The 24763-nt window shown below is 61.6% G+C and overlaps 1 protein-coding gene across 2 annotated transcripts in view; it reads left to right on the top strand.

Annotated features, from left to right (window-relative positions):
- Nucleotides 1–16525, top strand: part of SLC6A17 (solute carrier family 6 member 17) — a 32743-nt gene extending 16218 nt beyond the window's left edge. For both annotated transcript variants that reach the window (XM_045586907.1, XM_045586908.1), the window contains exons 4-12: nucleotides 640–766; nucleotides 1654–1835; nucleotides 3147–3257; nucleotides 10385–10626; nucleotides 10849–11041; nucleotides 11748–11940; nucleotides 13236–13395; nucleotides 14474–14636; nucleotides 15087–16525. In XM_045586907.1, coding sequence (XP_045442863.1) covers nucleotides 640–766; nucleotides 1654–1835; nucleotides 3147–3257; nucleotides 10385–10626; nucleotides 10849–11041; nucleotides 11748–11940; nucleotides 13236–13395; nucleotides 14474–14636; nucleotides 15087–15455 — 1740 coding nt within the window. In that variant the 3' untranslated portion in view covers nucleotides 15456–16525. The remainder of the gene's footprint in view (nucleotides 1–639; nucleotides 767–1653; nucleotides 1836–3146; nucleotides 3258–10384; nucleotides 10627–10848; nucleotides 11042–11747; nucleotides 11941–13235; nucleotides 13396–14473; nucleotides 14637–15086) is intronic.
- Nucleotides 16526–24763: the final 8238 nt, after the last annotated feature.

Genomic DNA, 24763 nt, shown 5'->3' with positions numbered 1-24763 from the left:
TAACGTGAGAACATGGCCGCCCCGGGAGGTGGAGGGCCTGTCCCCGTCCGGGCAGCCAGAGAAAGCGCTGCTGCGAAGAGGCGCCCGGGAGCCCCTGTCAGTTCTGCCAAAGGGGGTTCTGTTGTTCCCAAGAAATGAGACGTGACAGCCTCCAGGACGTGAGAGACGGGAACGGACGTGTCGAGGCAGCTGCAGACTGTGCGAAGGGAAAGGAGTGTCCCGAGGGAAGGGTGGGGGGGCACCACGGGAAACCAGTAAGAAGCATCCAGAAAGTCTCAGAAGGCACCCCCGTCTGGGCATAGGGACCAGGGAGGCAGAGCCGGACGGTCCCACCTCCCAGGGCAGCTCTGAAACGGGGCCGCCGAGCCCTCGGGAAGGGGTTGGTGGTGCTCGCAGCCTTCAAGGAGAAGGAGGAACTGGAAAGGATTAACGTATTTCACGCGCTTATTGCTCGGAGGAGAGAGCTTTATATGGGAAGCATTCCTGGGCGGATTCTTTGAATGCCAGAGGAACGAGGGTGAGGAGGGCGTCGGCTGCTCCTCCTCCAAGGCTGTGCCCTGCCCGGCCTCCGGTGGGGATAGGCAGGGAGGCAACTTCCTGCCGCCCCCATGACCCCTGCCCACGGGCACTCGTCCTCAGGTCTGCCTCTTCGTGGGGCTGTATTATAACGTGATCATCGGCTGGAGCATCTTCTACTTCTTCAAGTCCTTCCAGTACCCACTGCCCTGGAGCGAATGTCCTGTCGTCAGGAATGGGACCGTGGCAGGCAAGTATGGGGGCCCCTGAGTGTGACCAGCGGCGACCCCAGCCAGCCCTGTCCCAGGAAGGAGCCAGATGAGCCGGAGAGGCTTAGACACAGATTTGGGGTTGCGTTGACGCGCTGTGTTCCTTTGAAGAAGACACCTGCCCTCTCTGATCCTCCTTTCCCCTTTGGATGCCCTCTCCCCAGCCTGCAGTTCTTAATGGGATGGAAAGAACTAGCGAGTGCAGGAGGAACTCTGCCAACGGGGACGCTTCTTTAGTTGTCACCCACCACCCTGTGCTGCACAGATACCACCCTCTCCTGAAACAGTTTTATTATGTTTTTAATTGATTTTTTTACAGAGAGGAAGGGAGAGGGATAGAGAGCTAGAAACATCGATGAGAGAGAACCATCGATCAGCTGCCTCTTGCACACCCCCCACTGGGGATGTGCCCGCAACCAAGGCACATGCCCCGGGCTGGAATCGAACCTGGGACCTTTCAGTCTGCAGGCCGACGCTCTATCCACTGAGTCACACCGGTTTCAGCAAGTTTTAATGTGTATGCACTTTCCATCAAGGCCTGGATGGTGTACCCCACCTCGCAGCTGGGCAAATCGAGGCCCAGAACAACTGCCCTGGCCACACCACCGATGTCACCAAGGGAGGGAAGCCAGGGCTTCTACTCCCAGCTCAGGCCCTCCCCCAGTCCTGCCTCACTCTTCCTGCCCCCCACAGACCGGCGCGGGCAGGGGGGGCCTGAGCGGGAACACAGAGTCCTGAAGCCTCCCAGGCCCTGTCGGGAGCCCAGGAGTCCTCGGGGTCTTGGGTCAGCTGCCCCCTGGCCCCTGCTGCCTGGGTGGGGGTCCAGGCCTCGCCACCAGGGGGCACTGAGGCCCTGCTGCCCTTGCAGTGGTGGAGGCGGAGTGCGAGAAGAGCTCAGCCACCACCTACTTCTGGTACCGGGAGGCCCTGGACATCTCCAACTCCATCTCGGAGAGCGGGGGCCTCAACTGGAAGATGACGCTGTGCCTCCTCATGGCCTGGACCATCGTGGGCATGGCCGTGGTCAAGGGCATCCAGTCCTCGGGGAAGGTGAGCTGGGAGGGGCGCTCGGACCCCACGGCCTGAGAAGAGGGTGGAGGGCAGGGGGCCGAGAGACCAGAGTGGCCCCACGCAGGGTCCTGTGGGTGGGCTTGGCCTCTGGGCGACCGGGATGAAGTCACAGGCTCCCGAGGTGGCGGTGGAGTGTCATTGCTGCAGCATCGTTCCCTGTGGACAGTCCCTCAGAGTGGCCCCACCCGGGTCTCTGCAGGGCAGCCCAGCCGAGCCCCATATACCTTCTCCCACGGCTCCTTCCCTCCAAAGAGGCTCTGCTTCTTGGTCACGTGTCACCATTCATGCATGGCCAGGCCTGGAGGGGGCGTTAGGGACCCTGCAGCCCAGTCCACTTCTTTGTCAGATGAAGAGACTGAGGCCGAGGGAAGAGAAAGCACCCTGAGGTCATACAGTCAGCCTGTCCCGGAGCTGGGATTGGAGCCCAGCTGGCCGGGGCCTCGGGTTCTTTTCCAGACTTAGAGCAAGGAAGCTAAGCCTTGGGAGCCGGAGCGTGGTCTCGGCCCCCTCCTCTTCCCTCTCCAGAGCCCAAAATTGTAGCCGAAACTCTGTGGCCCTGAGTGTGCGAATGCCTGTGACCCACAGCCACCTTATGAGTTAGGCGTTACTGTACCCACTTTTATAGACGAGGCATGCTAAGTCCACAGCTCAAGATCACGGGACTCATACGTGTCTAGCTGCAGACACGCATGCTCCTGACGGCCACGCCGTCTGCCCAGCAGCCCTTCAGATCTGTGTCAGTGCAGCCAACATGGCGTGAGCATCTTCTTCGCACGAGGCCCTGTGCCAGGCACATGGGGATGTGGAAACGCACAAGAGACACACATGCTAGAACACGGGACGTGATTTATAACCACAGAGGCAGGACCTCCTTCTGATGTTTTGGCTCGGGAGCCATGACTGTAACCTCCTGGAGGCCTTCTGTCAAAGGCCTCTCAGGACAGGGGAGACCCTCAGGGGGCCTGCTGGAGCCAGGGACAGAGACGCAGGCTCCAGACATGAAAAAAGCCGAGGCAGGGAGAGCAAAGGGCTCCTCGCCCCCCGCCCCCCGGGCGCCCTGGGGGATGGTGGGCGGGGTTGCGAGCCCAGCCATGCTGACTCCAGCTTTCTGGGCTCCTGTTTCTGCCTTGGCTCCGGGCCAGACATGCGGCGGGGTTGGCCCGGTGCCCAGGGTCCCGGGCTCTGCTCTCTGCAGCCATCGGCGCGGCTCATGTGCACCAGCTGTGAGGGGCGGGGCGGGGCCTGCTGCAGGAGGGCCCTGGCCCACGGCGGCCCCTGTCTTCCCTGCAGGTGATGTACTTCAGCTCCCTCTTCCCCTACGTGGTGCTGGCCTGCTTCCTGGTCCGGGGGCTGCTGCTGCGCGGGGCGGTCGACGGCATCCTGCACATGTTCACGCCCAAGGTAGGCGCCGGGTCCGTCGGCCTTGTGGGCATCACGGGGCCCTGGAGGGATGCCCTGAGGGCAGAGCCCCGAGGGAAGGGACGTCACATTTATTGGGGTGAAATCGGAAGCAGCGTCAGGGAGGAGGTGACACGGGAGCTGAGCCTCGGGGAGCAGGGAGGATTTCATGAGCCGCAGGAGGGCGTTTCGGTCAAAGGGACCGCGTGAGCATGCATGTGGGAAGCATCGGGCGTGCCTGAGGGAAGCCAGGCGTGGCTGGAGCACGGGGACAGGGAGGGGGGCATTCGTGGGTGCAGCTGTGAGAGCAGAAACCAAGAAGGTGCCTCAGAGAAGGAGTCTCCCCCCGTGAACCCCAGCTTATACACGGATAGTGACCACCCTCAGCGACTCCGTCCACATCTCCCGTGGCCCGGGGAGGGGGCCAGGCCGGACCACTGTGCCTGTGTCACATGCCCGCACAGACGTCCTGAACACAGTCACCCAGGCTTCTCCCGGTGGTCCCTGCCCACATGTGTCCCTGCCTCCCCGTTTCCCTTTAGACCAGTGGGCACAGCTGGCATGTGCCAGTCCCCTGAGGAGCAAGAGAATGTCAAATGCAGGTTGGGGTGTCCTTCAAGGTGCCCCAAGCAATGGAATTAGTAACCCCTGTGGGCAGGCTGAGAAGCTCACCCCCAAATGCCAGCTGACCAGCCACCAGCAGGGGCCTGGGTCAGGACCCCCCTAGGTTCAGGTCTTAGCGTTGGCCTTCAATAGTGCCATGTCACATGTATATCACACGCACACGCACATGCACACACACACACACACACGCACGCATGCACACAGTTACACAGATCGCACAGGGAGAAGAGCCCTGATCCAGTGGGTTTGAGACCCCCTTCCCTCCCCACTCCCCCCTGCGCGCAGCTGTGTACAGCTCCTGGTGTCGGGGGTGGCAATGTGCAGGACACACGGCTCCATCGCCGCCAGACCGCAGGAGCCGGCCCTCGGCATGCTGGGAAGTGACTTCTGATGTTGCCATGGGAACCACCGCGGCGGTCCCCTTTGCGAAGCACTTAGTGAATCTCGGGAGGCATGAGTGTGACTCGGGCCATGTGGCCGGCGCGGGCGGTGGTGAGCGCGTGGTCTCTGACAAAGGAGAGAAACGCAACCCGCTCGCTTTGGGGGAAACCAGCTCTGAGAAGAAAGCCGGCTGTTTTATGAATGACTTCAGCCCTGTTTCTAGAATCTTGCCTGTTGCGAGCAGTGGAGTCTCTCGGTTTTACTTCACTGAGCTCGGTGAGCGGAGGACAGACTTTGGAGAGGGTGGTAAACGTGGAGATGGTAAACCAGGCCTCCAGATGGGCCCTGCTGCGGGAGGAGAGCCGGGGGCTTAATTCCAGGAGCCAGGGAGCCGGGCTGTGACGCCGGCTGCTGAGCTGAGCACAGACGGTGCTGCTCCCGTTTAATTCAGGAGCTCTTTACGACATCTTGTGGCTTCGTCTCGGGCATAGACTAGGAAACACACACACTTAATAACATAGTAAATATTCTTAAGAAAGAAAATATCGCAGGTGCCGTATCAGTACAGCGCTCCCTGACCCCACACCCTTCCTCCCCAGGGATCAGCCCTGTCCTGAATTGGGGTTTCTCCTGCCGCTACCTGAAAGGTTTGTTTTGTTTTTAAACATGCGTGCATGTCCATCAGCAACACACAGCCATTGGCGCACACTTCTACACTTCACACGAATGGCATCATGTTATAGCAGCCTTGATTTTGTTTTTGCTCCACACTTCGGAGATGTTGCTGCAGTGATATGTGTAGCTCTAGTGCGTCCGTGTTTGCCTCGGTCTAGTATTTCACCGCAGCACTGGGCTCGGAGGGATGAATTCAGTCTCCGGGTGACGGTCACTGAGGCTTTTCCCAGCATGCTCCGTTGCTAGTAATGCTACAGTAAACAGGATGGCACAGGTCTTCGTGGGTCCGGGCTCTCGGGGTGTGCGTGTGGGAGTGGAACTGCTGTCCCAGAGGGCATGCTGGCTTCAGTATGACTAGATGTTGGCCACATTGCTCCAAAGAGGTTGCTTCTGTGAACACCCTCACCAGCTGGTTATGTGGCTCCACGTTCGCTATATTTCAGGTATCCTGTGGGTGCAGAATGGTGGGTGTGCGTTTCGAACAGCAGCAGCGGGCGCTCCTTCCTAGCACCCTTTCCCGGATGTCCGGGAAGTGGTGTGATCCCACTGGAGCAGGGGCCAGGGTCTTCCTGAGGCCAAGTGTAAAGAAATAAACCCAAGCCAAAACCGGTTTGGCTCAATGGATAGACCGTCGGCTTGGGGATTGAAAGGTCCCGGGTTCGATTCCGGTCAAGGGCATGTACCTTGGTTGCGGGCATATCCCCAGTAGGGGGTGTGCAAGAGGCAGCTGATCGATGACTCTCTCATCGATGTTTCTAACTGTCTATCTCTCTCCCTTCTTCTCTGTACAAAATCAATAAAATATATTAAAAAAAAAAAAAAGAAAGAAAGAAAGAAAGAAAGAAAGAAAGAAAGAAAGAAAGAAACCCAGGAGGCCCTGGAGGACTCAGGTCCCCGAGAACCAGCAGGCGGGCCCTGGCCCTCTGAACCTTGTGCCTCTCAGTCCGGATGAAATCTGTGGGGTCCATCCATCTTGAGACCTTGCCCGCTGAGCAGTTATGGGGCAGCTCCTGCCGTTGACCCCGGCGGGATGTATTCCACAAGGACGGGGGGCCTGGAGGTCAGCCACGTCCAGAGCTGCCCGGAGGTCAGGTCCTGAGGACTGAGAAATGGCCGGGGCACTTGGCCACAGAGAGGTCGCGTGATCTTGGCAAGAGCGGTTGAGGGGGTGGCGTGCTGGGGACAGTCTCCTAGGAATGGGTTTGCGGGAACATGGAAGGTGAGAACTTGAAGACAAGGAATGGAAAACATTTATTTTCGGGAGTCCTGCTGTAACGGGCACAGACACGAGAAGCAGGGTGCTGACTGGACAGGGTCATGAGATCAAAGGTGTTATTTCAGGATTTTATACAGAAATAAGCCCTCAGACACGGCCGGCAGGGCTGAAAGAACAAGCTGCTCTGGGAGAACAATCTGGCAGTTCCTCAAAAGGTTAGACAGCGCTAGCATGTGACCCAGCAGCTCCGCTCCTGGGCACGCATCCAAGGGAGCTGAAAACACATGTCCACACGGAAACGTGTATACAAGGGTGCACGCACCATTGTTCGCAACAGCCAAACAGCAGAAGCAGCTCCAACACCCATCAGTGGACGGACGGACGGACGGACGGACGGAAAAGTGGAGAACGGTGTATCCGTGAGACGGGCTCTGTACCCAGCTGTCACAGGCGTGCATCTCCCGGTCATGTGTGCGTGAGCCTTGAAGACATGACGCTGAATGAAGGAAGCCATTCACAAAAAGACCACATGTCGTATGATTCAGCTTACACGGAACATCCAGAGCAGGCAGCTCTGCAGAGACAGAAAGCAGATCAGGGCTGGGCTTGTGACGGGTTGGGGGAGGAATGGGGAGCGGCCACTCCTAGGCACAGCTTTCTTTTCGGGTGCGGAAGATGCTCTGACATCGATGATGGTCATGGCTGCTCCATGTTCTAAAACCTGTGTGGTAACGGCTGTGACGTTGTGCTCCGAGACTCCGTTTCCAATCTGGAGGGAGGTGTTCCTTGTGCCTCCAGCAAGCGCTTCTCGGAGACCAGCTGGGCGTCTGAAAACTGGAGACTGAAGAGGCTCGGCCTCCGCCGCGGCCAGCGCCGAGGCCTGGGTCCTGGTGCCGGCAGGCAGGGGAAGGCAGGCCGACTGCACGGACCTTCGTGCAGCGGGCCTCTGGTGTGCCTATAAACACGCGGGCATACGCGTTGACCTTCACTGGAAGAGTGTGCAAAAGCGGACGTCATGGATACGTCCAGGCAGGGAGCAGGGCGTCCGGGATACTGAGGCGCGGAGAGGGAGACTTTCCTGTGGGCCCCTCTCCGCCTGCTGGTTTTGAACCACACCACTGTGTTGCCTGTAAGCAGTCACCAGGGAAGGAGCCGCGCCAGCCTCTGGGTTGGGATCAGCACAAGCTGAGCGCCGGGCATCGCCGCCTCTGGGTCTGGGCGTGTGGGTGGTGCTGACGGTGAGCGGCCTGGCCACGGGCCCGGGTGTGCACGGATTGTTAGAGGAGAGGGGCGGCTCCCTGCACGCCCCAGAGGAAGCTCCTGGTGGGACTCGCCGGCTCCCGCAGCTGGAGCGGCCCTGAACAGGACCCGCAGCCCATCCTCGCCCCCCAGGGCGGGCTCAGAGCCCGGGGATGGGGCCAGATGCCAGCTCATGGCTCGGCGGCCGGAGGGCAGGTCCTGCTCCTCAGGGCCTCAGTCTCCTCAGCTGCTAGAGGGGGTGACATGTGGCTCCATCACAGCTGCCGGGGGAGTGTGCGGCTGCCGCTGCGTGCGTGCAGAGGGCGCTGTGGGCGTGAGCGAGCGTTGCTCTGTCCCTCGCGAAGGCGACACTGCCCCAGGCGGGGAGCCTGGTGCTCCGGTGCCACCTGGCGTCCGGCTGTCTGGCTGGCTGCGCTCCCGTCATGAGCCGCTCGGGCTGGGCGCTCGGCAGCTGCTTGTGGATTCAAAAAGCATCTTCGTGCCTCGGAGCCAAATGCCACGAACACCTTGTTCCCTGCGCCAGGCAGTGGCTCAGCCATGGTGCCAAGGAAGTGACGGGAAGCTGTTGCTGTTTCGGGGGGCGGGGGGGAGGAGCACCCTGAAAAGGGTGTGAGCCTCGTTTCCGGCGGGGAAGCTGGTTCCCTCCTCCCTTCCTGCAGTCACGCTCTCATGTCCCAAAAGGACCCTGAGCTTCCTGAGGCCGGGCCTTGGGTTCAGTCTCTGCTGACACTGTAATCAGGACCTCGTTAAGGCCATGTGCCATCAGCCAGCAATCCTGGAAGAGCCCCTGTAAGTCCAGGAACAGCACGCCTTCAGCTCAGGTCCCTTTAGGACAACAGGCCAGCTTTGCCTGTCTGCCCGAGCCTCCCCCTCCCCCGCCCCCAACTCTCTCCTTGCTCATGCAAAGACAGCCAGCGTGCTCCATCCCTCACCACAAAGTATAGACAGGGAGGTGACACACACACACCAATAATTCTGGTGTGACTGGGGACTGGGAGAGCCCTGGACCATGGCTAGCTCTGCTGGAGGCTGAGGAAAAAGCTTCAGGGCGGAGGCGATATTTGTGCTGGGTTTTGAGATATAAATAGGAGTTCACCAAACAGTGAGTAGGAGGAAGGAAATTCCAGGCAGAGAGAACAGCCTTAGCAAAGACCACAGGTAGGAGATCATGGTGCTTTTGAAGAATGACGCACAATTTACTTCCCTTATTTATTTATTTATTTATTATTATTATTATTATTATAGATATATTTTTATTGATTTCAGAGAGGAAGGAAGAGGAGATAGAAGCATCAATTGATCTGGTTGAAGCCCACAACCAGGGCATGTGCCCTGATGACCTGGCTCCTAGGTTGCTGCTCAATCGCTGAGTCATGCTGGCTTGGCTGGCGCACAATTTAAAACGTAGGAATCGTCTATTTCTGGAATTTTCCATTTAATATTTTCAAAATGCAGTTGCCCAGAGGCAGCTAAAAACCATGGATAGCAAAACCACAGATGAGGGAGGATGAGTGTGATTTTCCTTTTATTTAATCTTCACATCTCTATTCGGGGCATGGAGAGGCCCCAGGTCCGTATTCACCGTGCCCGAACCCACGTAGCCCTGAAGGATAACAGCAGTTTGCGTTCTCTGGGAGGAAACACATTCTGTGGCGAAACGGCCTGCACAGCTGGGAGGCTATTTATAGTCTGTGGATGTGCTGGTGTGACTGCCATATTCTGCAGCGGGAGCCCAGTGCGTTTGGTTTGTCCCAGCCGCGCTCAGGGCAGCGTGTAGCTCTGTGGCCTGCACACCATATCACCCTCTGATAATGAAATCAGAAGTGAGCCCTGATTTCCCAAACCAGGCTGGCCCCGGGCGTGTGAATAAGGCAGCTGGGATCATACTGGAAGGAAGGCGCCCGCTCCCTCTCTCTGGCCGAAACCGCGTTCACCCGTCTGCACACTCAGACCTCCCTCCCGGCCCCCCGGCCCCAGCGGGTGCTTTCGCCTCCTGCTGTGCAGCCACCGGAGTCGCGAGGCAGGGGGAGGAGGGCACTGTGGCCTGGCGGGTGGTGACCTACAGTTCAGAAACTCCCCTGCCCTGACCTGCGAGCTCCAGTACTGTGAGCAGCTCATTTCCCCTTCAGGCCTCAGTTTACCCTTTCAGTAATCCCCGCCCCTGCCCGTTCCCCACACTTCTCTGTCCCTACCAGGCCGGAGGCAATGGCTGGATTGCATGCTGCTACGAGCCAGGCACGACTACAGGCTATCCATTTGGTTCTCAGTCACTCTGGGAGGGAGACTCGACTGTTATTCCCACTTTCCAGATAAGAAAACGGAGGCTCAGAGAACAGGCACTACCACTTGCCAAGTCCTCTCGGCCCAGGGAAGGTGGGAGTCGGATTGAGAGCTGGGTCTGTCTGACCCTGAAGCCACACTGGGTCCCCGCTTTGTGCTTTGCGTAACAAACAGTGAGAGGAGACGGGAAAGCTGAAACCGGTTTGGCTCAGCAGATAGAGTGTCGGTCTGCAGACTGAAAGGTCCCAGGTTCCATTCCGGTCAGGGGCATGTACCTTGGTTGCGGGCACATCCCCGGTAGGGGGGTGTGCAGGAGGCAACTGGTCGATGTTTCTCTCTCATCGACGTTTCTAGCTCTCTATCCCTCTTCCTTCCTCTCTGTGGGAAATCAATAAAATATATATTTTTGAAAATAAAAATAAACTATCAAGGAACGTACTGTGCACATGAGCGCGTCTGTCCTGTCCTACCTCAGCCTGGCAGTGGTCCTCTCTCAGGATGCTCCTGTGTCTGCGTTTCACCGGGGGACACGGTTCCAGGGTGAGGGGATGTCCCAGGTCACAGGGCCACCACCCTCTCCCCCTGCGCCCGCTGCCTCTGAGCGAGGAGAGGGGGGTCGGTGGGAACCCCATTGCCCGCGAATGACACCGTTACCGCGTGTCTCTTCTCTCCCCTGGCCGCCCCTCCCGCTCAGCTGGACAAGATGCTGGACCCGCAGGTGTGGCGGGAGGCGGCCACGCAGGTCTTCTTCGCCCTGGGGCTGGGCTTCGGCGGCGTCATCGCCTTCTCCAGCTACAACAAGCAGGACAACAACTGCCACTTCGACGCCGCCCTGGTGGCCCTGATCAACTTCTTCACCTCGGTGCTGGCCACCCTGGTGGTGTTCGCCGTGCTGGGCTTCAAGGCCAACATCATGAACGAGAAATGCGTGGTGGAGTAGGTGGCGCCTCCTCCTGCCTGTCTCCTCCTCCCTGTCCACCCTCCCTGCCAGGAGGGGCCGGCGGGCCGTGGGTGGGGAGTCCCTGTCCCCAGCCCTGGACCGCACGGGCAGAGGCCTCTGCTGCTGGCCAGCGGGCTCAGCCAGGGTGTGGGGGTGGCGCCCCCGGGTGCGTGCTCACTGCTGCCCCTTTAACTGTCCTTCTGCCCTCTGTGCTGCAGGAACGCCGAGAAGATCCTGGGGTACCTCCACTCCAACGTCCTGAGCCAGGACCTCATCCCCCCCCACGTCAACTTCTCCCACCTGACCACCCAGGACTACGCGGAGATGTACAAGGTCATCATGACCGTGAAGGAGGACCGCTTCTCCGCCCTGGGCCTGGACCCCTGCCAGCTGGAGGACGAGCTGGACAAGGTGAGGGGCGGGCAGGGCGGCGGACAGGCTGGGGGGGGGGGGGCAGAGAGCCACGGGGGACCCATTCATTTCCCTGGTGAGCAAGGACCTTATTTCTGTGTGTCCAGAGAGGGAGAGAGGAGAGGTATCGGCCCAAACCTCTGCCCCGAGGTCAGCTGAGCCCTGGTGAGCAGGGGCCCGGCATTCCTGCATTGTCCTCTACCCGCCCGTCCATCGGGACACCTGGGGTTTTATAAAACCCTGATACCCGGCCCTACCTGCCGACCAGCCCAATCATTGTCCTGGGCTGAGCCAGGCATCGGAGTTGTTAATGGCTCCGCTGTGCTCAGGGGCAGCCGGGCTGAGGTCACCACGTTCAGGCCCGGAGTTCAGGGCTGAGGGCAATCAGGGAAGGCTCCTCGGAGGAGGAGGAGAGCCTGGAGCCGGGTGTGTTGCTGAAAGGGAGCGCCTTCCTCTGACTCTCCCGGGTCCTGGTACACCTCGCAGACTCCAGACCCCACCGCTGAACCCCTTGTGGGGGGAGGATTCCGATGCAGACTCAGACCCGAGCCCTGCTGGCCAAGGTGGAGGGATGGAGGTGGGGTGGGGGCCGCTGGGAAGAGGGAGGAGTCCATCCTAAAGCTCTGGGGGCGGAGAGAACGGGGTGGGGGGGCGCCAGGGTGGACGAGGGCCCCCGCTGAGGCCTGGCCCCCGCGCGCCCCCGCAGTCCGTGCAGGGCACCGGCCTGGCCTTCATCGCCTTCACGGAGGCCATGACGCACTTCCCCGCCTCGCCGTTCTGGTCCGTCATGTTCTTCCTGATGCTCATCAACCTGGGCCTGGGCAGCATGATCGGCACCATGGCGGGCATCACCACGCCCATCATCGACACCTTCAAGGTGCCCAAGGAGATGTTCACAGGTACCTCCGGGCAGCCCCCCGCCGGCGGACGGGCGCCCTGGGGGGCGGCGGGCGGGGCGTAGCTCTGACGGAGAGGCCCCGGGCTCTGCCGGAGCCACTCCTGACCCTCGGGGCTGGGCCCGCTGCGGGGGGGGGGGGGGGGGGGGGCGGGGGGAGGTGGCGGGGAGGGCTGTGGGTCTGCAGGGGGGGAGGTGGGGGGGAGGGCTGTGGGTCTGCAGGGGGAGGGGAGGTTGGGGGGAGGGCTGTGGGTCTGCAGGGGGGAGGGGAGATTGGGGGGAGGGCTGTGGGTCTGCGGGGGGGAGGTGGGGGGGAGGGCTGTGGGTCTGCAGGGGGGGAGGTGGGGGGGAGGGCTATGGGTCTGCAGGGGGGGAGGTGGGGGGGAGGGCTGTGGGTCTGCAAGGGGAGAGGTGAGGGGGAGGGCTGTGGGTCTGCAGGGGGGGAGGTGGGGGGGAGGGCTGTGGGTCTGCAGGGGGGGAGGTGGGGGGGAGGGCTGTGGGTCTGCAGGGGGGGAGGTGGGGGGAGGGCTGTGGGTCTGCAGGTGGGGGGGAGGGCTGTGGGCCTGCTGTGGGGTGAGGGGGGGGAGGGCTGTGGGGCTGCAGGTGGGGGGGAGGGCTGTGGGCCCGCTGTGGGGTGAGGGGGGGAGGGCTGTGGGTCTGCAGGGGGGGAGGTAGGGGGGAGGGCTATGGGTCTGCAGGGGGGGAGGTGGGGGGAGGGCTGTGGGCCTGCTGTGGGGTGAGGGGGGGGGCTGTGGGTCTGCAGGGGGGGAGGTGGGGGGGAGGGCTGTGGGTCTGCCGGGGGGGAGGTGGGGGGAGGGCTGTGGGTCTGCAGGTGGGGGGGAGGGCTGTGGGCCTGCTGTGGGGTGAGGGGGGGAGGGCTGTGGGTCTGCAGGTGGGGGGGAGGGCTGTGGGCCCGCTGTGGGGTGAGGGGGGGAGGGCTGTGGGTCTGCAGGGGGGGAGGTAGGGGGGAGGGCTGTGGGTCTGCAGGGGGGGAGGTGGGGGGAGGGCTGTGGGCCTGCTGTGGGGGGAGGGGGGGGGCTGTGGGTCTGCAGGGGGGGAGGTGGGGGGGAGGGCTGTGGGTCTGCAGGGGGGGAGGTGGGGGAGAGGGCTGTGGGTCTGCAGGGGGGAGGTGGGGGGGAGGGCTGTGGGTCTGCAGGGGGGGAGGTGGGGGGGAGGGCTGTGGGTCTGCAGGGGGGGGGCAGGGGAGGGGCCTGGGTGCCCAGCACCCCGGGCCGCCCGCCCGCCCGCCCGCCCGCCCGCCGCGCCCCTGCCCCCACACCGGCCTCCGGCTCTCTGTAGTGGGCTGCTGTGTCTTTGCATTCTTCGTGGGGCTGTTGTTCGTCCAGCGCTCGGGGAACTACTTCGTCACCATGTTTGACGACTACTCGGCCACCCTGCCGCTCACCGTCATCGTCATCCTGGAGAACATCGCCGTGGCCTGGGTCTACGGGACCAAGAAGTAAGGGGCCGGGGGAGGGGGCGGCGGGAGGGGATCCCCTGGGAGCGCCCGAGGGGGCCCAGCCCAGGGTCAGGAAGCCAGAGCGGAGGTGCTCCCACAGACGGTGGAGAGAGGGAGGCTCAGAGAGGGCTCAGGGCCCGTCCTCACCCGAAGCTGCCTGAATGCTCACAGCACCTGTCCTGGGCACAGCTCCTCAGAATTCAGTGAAGCGTAAGCACCTAGAGAGAGTCATGGGTCAGCTGCCTCCGTACTGGGGATCGAGCCTGCAGTCCAGGCGCGTGCCCTGACCCGGAGCTGAACCGTGAGCTCCTGGTTCGTACCAGCCGGGCTCTTGCCTTACTGTTACTGCCGCACATTACGGGGTCTGGCTGTGGGTTTGATAACAACGGTAACTTCAAGGCAGCTCTGAGCGTACGTGGTATGAGTAGGGTGCCTTCGGGTGCAGGGCGATAGGAACGTCTCTGAGATTTAGTCAGTTGCTGGCAGTCACAGGAGCTGTTAACACAGCTGTGGCTGTTTGCATTTATAATAGGAGAAATGCAAGATTTTGGTTAGGTGTTGTGGAGGTAGGGATGATTTTTTAAATGTCACTCGTGGGCACAGTCTGCTAGCCACACACACACACACACACACACACACACACCCCTCCTCCCCACCCCGAATTCTACCCACAGGCAGGGTAGTTAGAAACCCCTAGCCAGGGCAGCCTTCTGGACACTAGGGAGGGGCACTTCCTCCTCTCTTCCAGCAGGGGGAGTCTAGAGTGAGTGAGGGTGAGGGCTGCCGGGGGCACAGAGCCCTCTGGTGCCCGCCCGCCAGGCAGAGTGTGCCCTGCGGGCTGTGTTATATCCTGGGTGGGTGTGGTCTGATGTGGTCAGAGGATCTGAGAGGAAGACGGCAGAGCCTGCCGGGAGGCCGGCGGCCACAGGTGACAGGCCGGGAGCGGTGAATGGGAAGAACGGGTGGGGTGGTCAGAGAAGGCTTCCCGGAGGAGGAGGAGGCCACGGGGGGGTGGGGGGGGGGAGAACACGCAGGCCAGCGCGGGTGCCAGCTGCCGGCCCTCTGCCGCCCCCCGCAGGTTCATGCAGGAGCTGACGGAGATGCTGGGCTTCCGGCCCTACCGCTTCTACTTCTACATGTGGAAGTTCGTGTCGCCCCTGTGCATGGCCGTGCTCACCACGGCCAGCGTCATCCAGCTGGCGGTCACGCCCCCGGGCTACAGCGCCTGGATCAGAGAGGAGGTGAGGGCGGCCGCCCGGGGACCTTCCCGGGCTGTGAATGCAACGGGGGATGGAGATCCATCCTAGTGGGGCAATCGCTGTGAGCCCGGCCCTGCGGGGGGCGCTGCACGCCTGGCGGTAACCTTCCCAACAGCCCAGGGCAGGAGCGGTGGCGTCACCCCTGGGGTGCAGACAGGGACACCGAGGGCCGAAAGGCTGACGCACCTTCCATCTTCCCACCCCGTGTTTTCCCGCCCCAGTGAGGGTGGAGCCACCCACGCTCTGTGCAGGTGTAGCCACGGGGGTGCAGAGGACGGCTCGCTCCGGGAGCAGCCCTGATGGCACCCTCATCTCTGCTGGTGCCCGGCGGCGGGCGGGGGGTGGGGAGAGGGTGGGAGAGGGCCCTGAGCGGGTGAGGTTGGCAGTGCCCAGCGTCGGCCTCACCGCCCCCCCCCCCCCGACGCCCCCCAGGCCGCCGAGCGCTACCTGTACTTCCCCGACTGGGCCATGGCGCTGCTGATCCTGCTCATCGTCCTGGCGACGCTGCCCATCCCCGTGGTGTTCGTGCTGCGGCACTTCCACCTGCTGGCCGACGGCTCCAACACGCTGTCCGTGTCCTACAAGAAGGGCCGCATGATGAAGGACATCTCCAACCTGGAGGAGAATGACGAGACCCGCTTCATCCTCAGCAAGGTGCCCAGCGAGGCGCCCTCGCCCATGCCCACCCACCGCTCCTACCTGGGGCCCGGCGGCACCTCGCCCCTGGAGCCCGGCGGCAACCCCAACGGACGCTACGGCAGCGGCTACCTCCTGGCCGGCACCCCGGAATCGGAGCTGTGACCGCCGCCCGCCACGCCCGCCCCTCGCCCCCGCCCCGCCGGGCCCTCCTCCGGGAGAGGGGCCCCCCTGCCTCGTCCCCAGCCCGTCCGTCCGCACCCCAGGCCTGGGGGGGGGGGCCCTGCCATCTAACCCTCCGAGGTCCATCACCCCACGGCCGCCGAGGACCGGGAACGGAGGGGAGACGCCCAGGGCCACTTACAGGTCACCCCCCCCTTCGCTCCCCCTAACCTGCTCCAGCGGATCTTGATCTCGGAGCCCTTGTGCTGCCCGGTGGTGGGGGGGGGGGTATCCCAGAGGCTGCCTGGCTGAAGGCGGGGGTGGGACAGATGTGCCAGGACCCGGGGCTCAGCGTGGGGTGGGGCTCCTTCGTGTGAGGCAGATGGTGCCCGGGCGGCGGGGGGTGGGGCTCTAGGTGGGATCTCCGATGTCCCAGGCCATGCCTGGCGGGTGGGGGGCTGGCGGTCAGGGGGTGCTCCTGCATCTTGCCTGGGAGGCCATGACGAGGTCCGAACCCCTCAGGCCTCCACCGGGGCTTAGTGTCTCCCTGTCCCCTCCCGGCCCCCGCAGCCCCATCCGGGAGCCTGAGTCCAGAGCACACGCGTCCACAGCACAATCGGGCGGTTTGGAGCACAATTGCAAAGCACATCCCCTCCTCTCACCTGGGACCCGACTTCCTAATGGCAGCTTCCCCCTGGAACGGGTTCCTGGAGTTCGGGGCCCTCGTCCAGGAAGCCTGGCACCCGGCAGAGAGGTCATCCCAGTGCCCTCTGGGGCACCTCCCCCCGCCCCCTCTGTTATGTAAGCACAGCTGCCCAGGCCGTGGCGGTCGGGGCCACAGACGGCGCTGTGGATGCTGAAGGCTGCCAAGGGGAGGGGCTGGGTGTCTGTGTCCCACCCCCACTCTTCCCTTCCACCTACCCTGGAACAGAACCTGACCAGAGAACATGTCTGCAGAGTGATGGGTGGGCCAGTGGAAGGATGGGTAGATGGGTGATGGATGGATGGATGGGCGGAGGGAAGGATGGATGGATGGATGGATGGGCGGAGGGAAGGATGGATAGATAGATGATGGGTAGGTGGGTGGATGAGTGGACAGATGGATGGACCAATGGGAGGATGGATGGATGGATGGATGGGCGGAGGGAAGGATGGGCGGGAGGATGGATGGATGGATAGGTGGACCAAGGGAAGGATGGATAGATAGATGATGGATGGGTGGGTGGATGGGTGGATGGATGGATGGACCAATGGGAGGATGGATGGATGGGCAGAGGGAAGGATGGGCGGAGTGAAGGATGGATGGATGGATGGACCAAGGGAAGGATGGATAGATAGACTATGGATGGGTGGGTGGATGAGTGGACGGATGGATGGACCAATGGGAGGATGGATGGATAGGTGGAGAGAAGGATGGGCGGAGGGATGGATGGATGGATGGATGGACCAAGGGAAGGATGGATAGATAGATGATGGATGGGTGGGTGGATGAGTGGACGGATGGATAGACCAATGGGAAGATGGATGGATGGATGGATGAAGGGAAGGTAGGTAGGAAGGAGGTTGGCTGGGACAGCAAACCTCTATGAGAGCTGTGGTGGGCAAGGAAGACCCAGGCCTGGGCGCCATGACAGAAGGTCCTGAGTCACTAGTGACTGACTGCTCTCAGCACTGGGGGGCAATGGGAGGACAGACTAGGCCCAGGTTCCCTCCTTTGCCCCTTCATTTCTTGCCCCCCCCCTTTTCTGGGGATCCATCCCCCCCTGCCCCTCCCTCCTCCCCCCTTTCTGGCCTCTCAGCCCTCCTGCCCTTCCTGTGAGGGGAGGGAGGCCACATCTCCCCAGAGACAGGAGCCTTTGGGGCATAACAGGCCGCCTGAGGCCCCTCCCCTGACAACACCCCCTCCCGGGCCCCCAGCTCAGCGGCAGGAAGAGCAAAGCCCGGGAGAGGGGCCCTATACATACTCCTCTGTGTATTCTGTTCCCATTGTACATGCAATCTGTACACGTGGGTGTACATACTGTTAAAGGACAACCCCATCTACTGTGGCTGCCGGACTATTTTCACCCTCAGTGCTGCACAGATCTATTTTCATTGTATATTTGATATATTTTTAATTTTGTAGCTTGTGGCCGGGCCGGGCCCCAGCCTGCCAGCCGGGGACGGGGGCGCGGTCCCCGCGGGCTGGCGCGCTCCTGGCCTCTGGCTGCGGCCGGGCCTGGCCGGCTCTGTCTCCGCTGTTAGTCGTAGGGCCCGGAGCTTGGCGTGCGAGCGTGTATGTGTGTGATGTGTGCACATCCGTGGGCGTGGGTGTGTGTGGGTGCTGATTCGTGAACCCGAGTCCCTCGTGTCCTGAAGCCCCTGCTGCCCTCCCCACCGCCCCCTCCTCTCAGCCAGGCCTCCGGGGCTGCAGGAGGCCTCTGCTGTGGGGAAAGCAGCCCACCCTTGCTGGTGACACCCTTGGGCTCCCAGAAACAGGGAAGGAGGGGCCGTGGGGAAGGAGCGTCCGATTCATGTTCCGGTCACCCTCTTGCTGTCTCCATGGGAGTTACATGCTCTTCCTCCTGACGGAAGGCCGGGCTCCTGAAGGGGTGGGATCCCCCCAGAGGGACCCTCACAGCGCCCCGCCCTGCACCTGTCTCTGAGCCGGTCCTGACCGTGTCAGAAGGGACCGGCCGCCTGTCACCTGCGCTGTTGACACACACACCTTTGCTCACTCCGCAGTGGGGCGAGGCTGGGGCCGGTGGGGCCTCTGGTGAGGTGAGACCCAGCCCTACATCCCCGCACAGGGTCCCCAGCCCCCCCCCCCTAGCATCGTAGGAGACAGCGGCCCCGGGGCGGGGTGTGCCTGAGAGAGTCCCGGTCCCCGCCCCTCAGCCTGATCACCAGCTTCTCGCTCAGGGAGCCGGCTCGCTGAGGCAGCTTGAAGCCCCAGGCCCGGAGCGGCCGGCCGCGGGGCACACAAGCTGATGCCAGGGAGCCTGGCTTTGCCCTCCAGCAATAAACCTGCGGAGACTGTGGCTTTCCTACGACCGGGAGGCGCCTCCTGGGCCGGCCTGCGCGGCCGTGAGGCTGGGGGCTGGAAGCTGGGTGGTCCCAGGCCAGCAGGGCTGGGTATTGCGGGCAGGGGCTGCCCTTCTGCCCATGCTCACAGCCGCACCCCTCCCCACGGAGAAGGGACTGAGCCCTGAGCACCCACGAGGCCCCCAAGCGGGACCCACCGCCTCCTCCCTGAGGCCTAGTACTGGGCCCAGGGCCCCTCCTCACCCCGAGCGCCGCTTGGTACAGGCCCACGTGCATACGGCGAGCATCGCTTTAGGTCCTGGAGCAAGTTCATGGCTAGCAGAGCCCTGGGTAGGTCAAGGCCACTCGGCCCAGGGGAGGGGACGAGGCATTGTCACCCCGGAGCCCCCTTCCTCTCCGCTCCCCCCATGGTGTGCAATAAAGTGTCTGTTCTTACCAACCCCCTCTTGCCTTTCTGATGTGCCAGGATCAGGGACGGGACGGGCAGCATTGAGGTAACAGCTTGGATGGGAGCTGAGGGGGCTGTGGGTGTGGCTGGCTGGGGCTTGGGGAGGAGGGGGAGGAGGAGGGACATGTATTTATTCTCCAAGAATTGTCTGGGTGTCCTTGAAGCAGGCCCTTGGGCTCCGAGGACTCTACACACCCACTCCCATTGGACGTTCACAACAGCTATCAAAACACTGGACTTAGGCACCCCAGCACCCCTCCCCAGCCAGGAATGAGCGAGCTGCCAGCCAAGGTCCCCCCACCAGGGACTCCCATTTCCTTCTCCAGCCAGAGGAGACGGTGTTGTTCCAGGAACGGCCAGCAGGTGGCAGGAGAACCTTTCTATCCACAGCTTGGTCCCCTGGCCTTCCGTCACTTACTCCTTTGTGGACCGGTCTATTGGTTGAATAAACAAACACTCATTTTTATAATTGATTTTGTTTTTAGAGAGAGGAAGGGAGGGAGAGAGAGAGAAAACCATCGATTTGCTCTTCCAATTACTTATGCATTAATTGGTTGATGTGCCCTGGGAAGGGAGGCGGAGTGGGGCAGAGATTGAACCCAGCGACCTTGGCCTCGTGGGACGGTGCCCTAACCATTGAGCTACCCAGCCAGGGCTGAACAAACATCTATTAAGCATCCACGGTAACAGGCTCCGCGCCCGCTATGGCTACACGAGGATAAGTAAATCATTCCCATTGTCCTGAGTTGGGGAAAGGGAAGGGAGCCCCTTCTCCCCCCACTCTCCTCCGACCCCAAATCTCCCCATGTGTCTCTCCAACAGCGGAACGTCTTGGTGCTGGAACTGTCGCGCCTTGAGAATGTATTCCACCCTGTGGTTGAAGGTGACGCGTTTGGTTGAAATGTCAACCCTCCCATCAGGAGGGACACACAGACCCCCTAAGGGGCCGTCTAACACGAGCTTGGGTCTGAGGGAGCGGGGAGCCAGACTTCCCAAGTTCAAGTTCAAATGCCAGCTAGGCCTCCTGCTTACCTTTCCTCGTCTGTGAAACAAGGAAAAGGAATGGACTGAAACGAGACAAGCATAGTGCTGTGTTCAGGTCACCCCAAACCTTAGCGGGTTAACACAGAGTTTTATTCTGTCCCATGGTGGTGTGAGTGAGGGGTTCGGGCAGGGTTTGTCTCAGTGGCTCTCCTGGTATCAGCTGAGGTCAGACAGGCTGGGCTGAGGGCCCACAGCCGCCTCGCTCCTGCTCATCCGGACAATGGCTGCAAGGCGGGGCTCAGGGTGTCACCAGGGGGCGCCTGCACCGGCCTCGGGAGCATCTCTTACCTCCGGGTGGCAGCCTCCTTCTGGGACGGCTTAGGGTGCCCGAGAGGCCATTTCCAGGGACAAGAGGTGCCCCCTCCCTCTGCCTTCCCTCCCCCCTCCCTCATCAGGCCCAAGCGCTCTGAGTGCCCAGGACTGGGCTCAGCGCTGAGAAGAATCCCATACAAAGAAGGACTGGGCAGGGCCTGCCTGGCACAGGCCTCACCCCCCGAGCTGGCACGTCTGCCCCTCATGCCACGGGGCCAGGCCACCACTGGGTCCTTCACTCACACCGTCTTCTATTGGAGGGAACCTGGGACGTGGGGAGACCACGTCTGTCCCTCCACAACAGACACACCCTTGTCGGGGTCACCCCCCGCCTGGCACAGAGCAGCGCGGGGTGGGAAGACGGGGCTGGGGCCGGCTGTGTGCTGGGCCTCTGTTCTCCCCACGCTGCCCTGGGCTCCGGGAGGACCCACAGGAGCCGGGCCAGGACACTGCGGGAGGGCCCGCCCATGAGGGCCGATGGCCTGCTTAATGGGATGAACGGGTCCCGCTGGGACTCCGCCCAGGTGGGAGGAATGGAGGTGGAGACGCGCCGAGTGCCGAGTCTTGCAGGCGGGGCCCGGAGCTAAGGTACGTGCGTGTGCTCTGGACGGAGGCTGGGCGCTGGGCCCCTCAGCCGGCCCCGGCCCTGTGGCTCCCGCGAACCAGAGGCCACGTGGGCCCCTGGGTCGCTCGCTGCCCTCAGCCCAGCCCCGGGCGCAGCTCAGTCCCCAGAGCTCACGGCTGCTCCTGCGGCCGGAAACCTCTCAAGGTGGACGTGCCTGGGAGCAGGTCCTCTGGCCCCTCACAGCCCCTGGATTCCAAGTCCGCGCTTTGCAAAGCTCTGAGTCCTGGCCGGGCCTGAGCATGCGGCCTGCACCCTTCTGGCCCTTCCCCTTTAAGAGCTGGGCCATCGAGGCCATCTTCGGGGCTCCCCGGAGCCCCACATGCATCTCCACTACGGTTTTCACAGCCACCCGAACCCTGCCGTCAGCCCTGCGCAGAGCCGCTCGGCTGACCTCCCCGGGGCCCAGGGCTGCGCTCCACGCTGGTCCTCCCCAGACCGGCCTGGGCAGGCGCTCAGCGGGTGGGTTGGAGCCTGCGTGTCCCTGTGGGGCCCCAGAGGTGGGGTGGGGTTAAATAAACTGATAAGCAGTGCGGAGGCTGGCAGCCTCCTCTCACCCTGCCTTCCCTCCTCCGTCCCCCATCGCCCTCCCCTCCGTGGTGATGGCTGATAAAGCAACTCAATTAGCCAGGCTGGGAGCGGGTCAGGCCGGGAGAGGACACCAGCTCCTTGACCCAGACCCGGGGGAGGAGGGGGTGGCTCCTGGCAGGAAGGAGCTGGAAGGCCACCAGGGGGAGGCGGGAGTGGCCATGGGCAGGGCCTTGTCTTGGCGGCTGTGGGACCTGTTTCCAGGCCTGGAGCCCTCGAGACAAGCAGAGCCCGAAGAGGCGATCGGAGGGCCCTGGTCACCCCAAAGCGGCTGAGGCCCGCCCCAGGGGCCCCGCCCTCAGTGCTGGGGACGAGGGCCTGGGGCGATGGGTCCTAGAAACGATGCAGGTTTGAAAGCCCCACCCGTGTCCCTCGGGAATCAAGCCGGGTTTCCCTCGTTGCTGGCCACACTTCGACTCCTGGGAGGGAGGCCCTGTGGCTGTCACTTCCGCCTGACCCGGCTCCTAGACTAAGGCGACCAGACGTCCCGATTTTTAACAATTTGTCCCGCGTCCCTCGGCGTTTTAATAGGGACTTTTTTTTTTTTTAAGAGAGAGTTTCTTTCTTTCTTTTTTTTAAAAATATATTTTATTGATTTTTTACAGAGAGGAAGGGAGAGAGAGAGAGAGCTAGAATCATCGATGGGAGAGAAACATCGACCAGCTGCCTCCTGAACACCCCTTACCGGGGATGTGCCCGCAACCAATGTACATGCCCTTGACCGGAATCGAACCTGGGACCTTTCAGTCCGCAGACCGACGCTCTACTGCTGAGCCAAACCGGTTTCGGCTTAATCGGGACTTTTTTAAAACTCCGCGGGACGCGGGGCAAATTGTTAAAAATTTGGAAGGAGCAACTGTCTAGGATAAAGGTGACCGAACGTCCCGCTTTTGGCGGGACAGTCCCAATTTTTAACAATTTGTCCCACGGCGTTTTAAAAAAGTCCCCGATTGATGCGGGACGAATTGTTAAAAATGGGGACTGTCCCGCCAAAAGCGGGACGTTCGGTCACCTTTATCCTAGACAGATGCTCCGTCCTGACCACCAGCAGGTACCACAGCACCAGGGGCCGAAGGCGGAGAAACGGGGGCGATGGAGGGAAAGAATCAGACTTAGGAATGTCCGACTGGACTGCTCCTAGCCTTGCTCATGCCTGTCCGTTAAGGAGGTCTTGGAGGACTGGGAAAGGGAGGGAACAGGCAGAGTCCCCGCTGGGAGTTGAGCTGCCAGCGCTGCAGGAGGCCCTGGGATTGACAGGAAATCCAGAGCCAGGGTTCCTCACCCCGGGCCTTGTAGCCGGTTTTCTCATCATCACAGCCCTCAGCTGATGAGAGGGCTGGTGCAGGGCCTCCTAGCACCACGAGGGGGCAGCACCCACCCGTCCACAGTAGACTCCCACGGCAGGCAAGCAGGCAGGGGACTCTCCTCCCGCTCTCCCTGGGTTCCGGGCTTTGGGGAAATGGCATGACCTCATACACACAGAACTGATGGGGGACAAGCCTTAGGATGCCCACTGCGGCATACTCAGTCACCCAGAAAGTTCCAGAAAGGCCCAGGGACAGGTTAGCCCAGAGTCTAGCATCAAACCCTTCGCACAGGGTGAGGCCTTCTCTGCAGGCCCGTGAGCCGAGGCTGAGCTCCCCAGTCCAGCCAGGAGCCCATCCGTGGTCGAAGTCCGGGGTCCTCCCACCCAGGGCCCTTTCCCGCTGCATCTCCCAGGCTGGGCCTTCTGATCTCCTTGGCTCTTCCAGGTTCCCTTACCTCACCGCCAGCTCTCTGACCTCCCTCCCCTTCAGGTCTCCTGCTCCCCTGGCAGCTTTCTCCCTCCGCCCAGCTCCCTGCATGCCAAGGTCCTGGAGGAATGGAACACCACCCGCAGACACCGCAGAATGCAAGCTCCAAGAGGCAGAGGTTGACTAGGGTTTCTGTTTTATTAGAACAGCTTTAAGCCCTCAAGAAATACTGTTTTTTAAAAATATATATATTTTATTGATTTTTTACAGAGAGGAAAGGAGAGAGATAGAGAGTTAGAAATATCGATGAGAGAGAGAGTCATCGATCAGCTGCCTCTTGCACACCCCCTACTGGGGATATGCCCGCAACCAAGGTACATGCCCTTGACCGGAATCGAACCTGGGACCCTTCAATCCCCAAGCCGACGCTCTATCCATTGAGCCAAACCGGTTTCGGCAAGAAATACTAACTGAATGAACAAGTGACTCGGGAGTAGGGTGGGCTTTCACCTCTCCTCTGGGATGACTGAGGTCAGGCAGCGTGAAGAACGGGAGGTGGGGAGAGGTGCCTGGCCGGATGGGACCGTGCAGCCATTCATCCCCATCGGATCATTACTGTCCTCGCCGTGGCTCTTCCTTCCTCGCTCCAGCTTCCGGCCAGGCCCAGGCCTTCTCTTGCCGGTCACATTTGGGGTTTTTCTTTTTTTTTTTTTTTGCCGCAGCAAACTCAGAGCCAACTGAGCTTTCAAATGCAGACACCATGTCCTAGGGGTGGGGGTGGGGGGGACTAGATACAAAAGGGGTGCCAGTGAGTGTGTGTTTCTGACTACAGCCCAGATGGTACCCACCTCCTCGGCATATCAGTATAGATTAGGGGTGTCGAACTCAATCAGAGAAGGGGCCAAAATCTAAAATCCAGCCTAAATCGCAGGCTGAATGGTTTACTGAACAGTCATAAACTGTCATTGTGATGGAAATGCAGCGGAGTGCAGTGATGACAGCGCGGTGCGGGCCACATTGCAAGGCCTGGCGGGACGGATTTGGCCTGCGGGCCTTGTGTTTGACACATGTGGTATAGATCATCAAAGATCATTGTCATTTTGGTTTTCTGACTTCATTCTTTTTTTAAAAAAGAAAACAAAACATTTTTTAATTGATTTCAGAGAGGAAGAGAGAGGGAGAGAGAGAGAGAAACATCAATGATGAGAATCATGGATCGGCTGCCTCCTGCACGCCCCACACTAGGGACTGAGCCCATAACCTGGGCACGTGCTCTCACTGGGAACCGAACCAGGACCTCTCGGCCCATCGGTTGATGCTCAGCCACTGGGCCACGCCAGCCGAGCTCTGCCTCCATTCCTTCATTTTTCCTGAATCCCTTGAACTTGCGCTGGGCTTTTCCCTTTGCCACGGGCCCTTGTCTTGGTTGTCCCAGGACAGCCAGGCGCTCCTGACCAGGAGACGGGCCGGTGCCTCCCTCACCTGCATTTCTGCCTTAAGATCCCCCTTCCCTCACCCAGACGGATGTACGGAGGCTGCC

This window comes from Pipistrellus kuhlii, unplaced genomic scaffold, assembly GCF_014108245.1.
Source record: "Pipistrellus kuhlii isolate mPipKuh1 unplaced genomic scaffold, mPipKuh1.p scaffold_m20_p_24, whole genome shotgun sequence".
Lineage (NCBI taxonomy): Eukaryota > Metazoa > Chordata > Mammalia > Chiroptera > Vespertilionidae > Pipistrellus > Pipistrellus kuhlii.
This window is presented reverse-complemented; position numbering and strand designations above follow the sequence as displayed.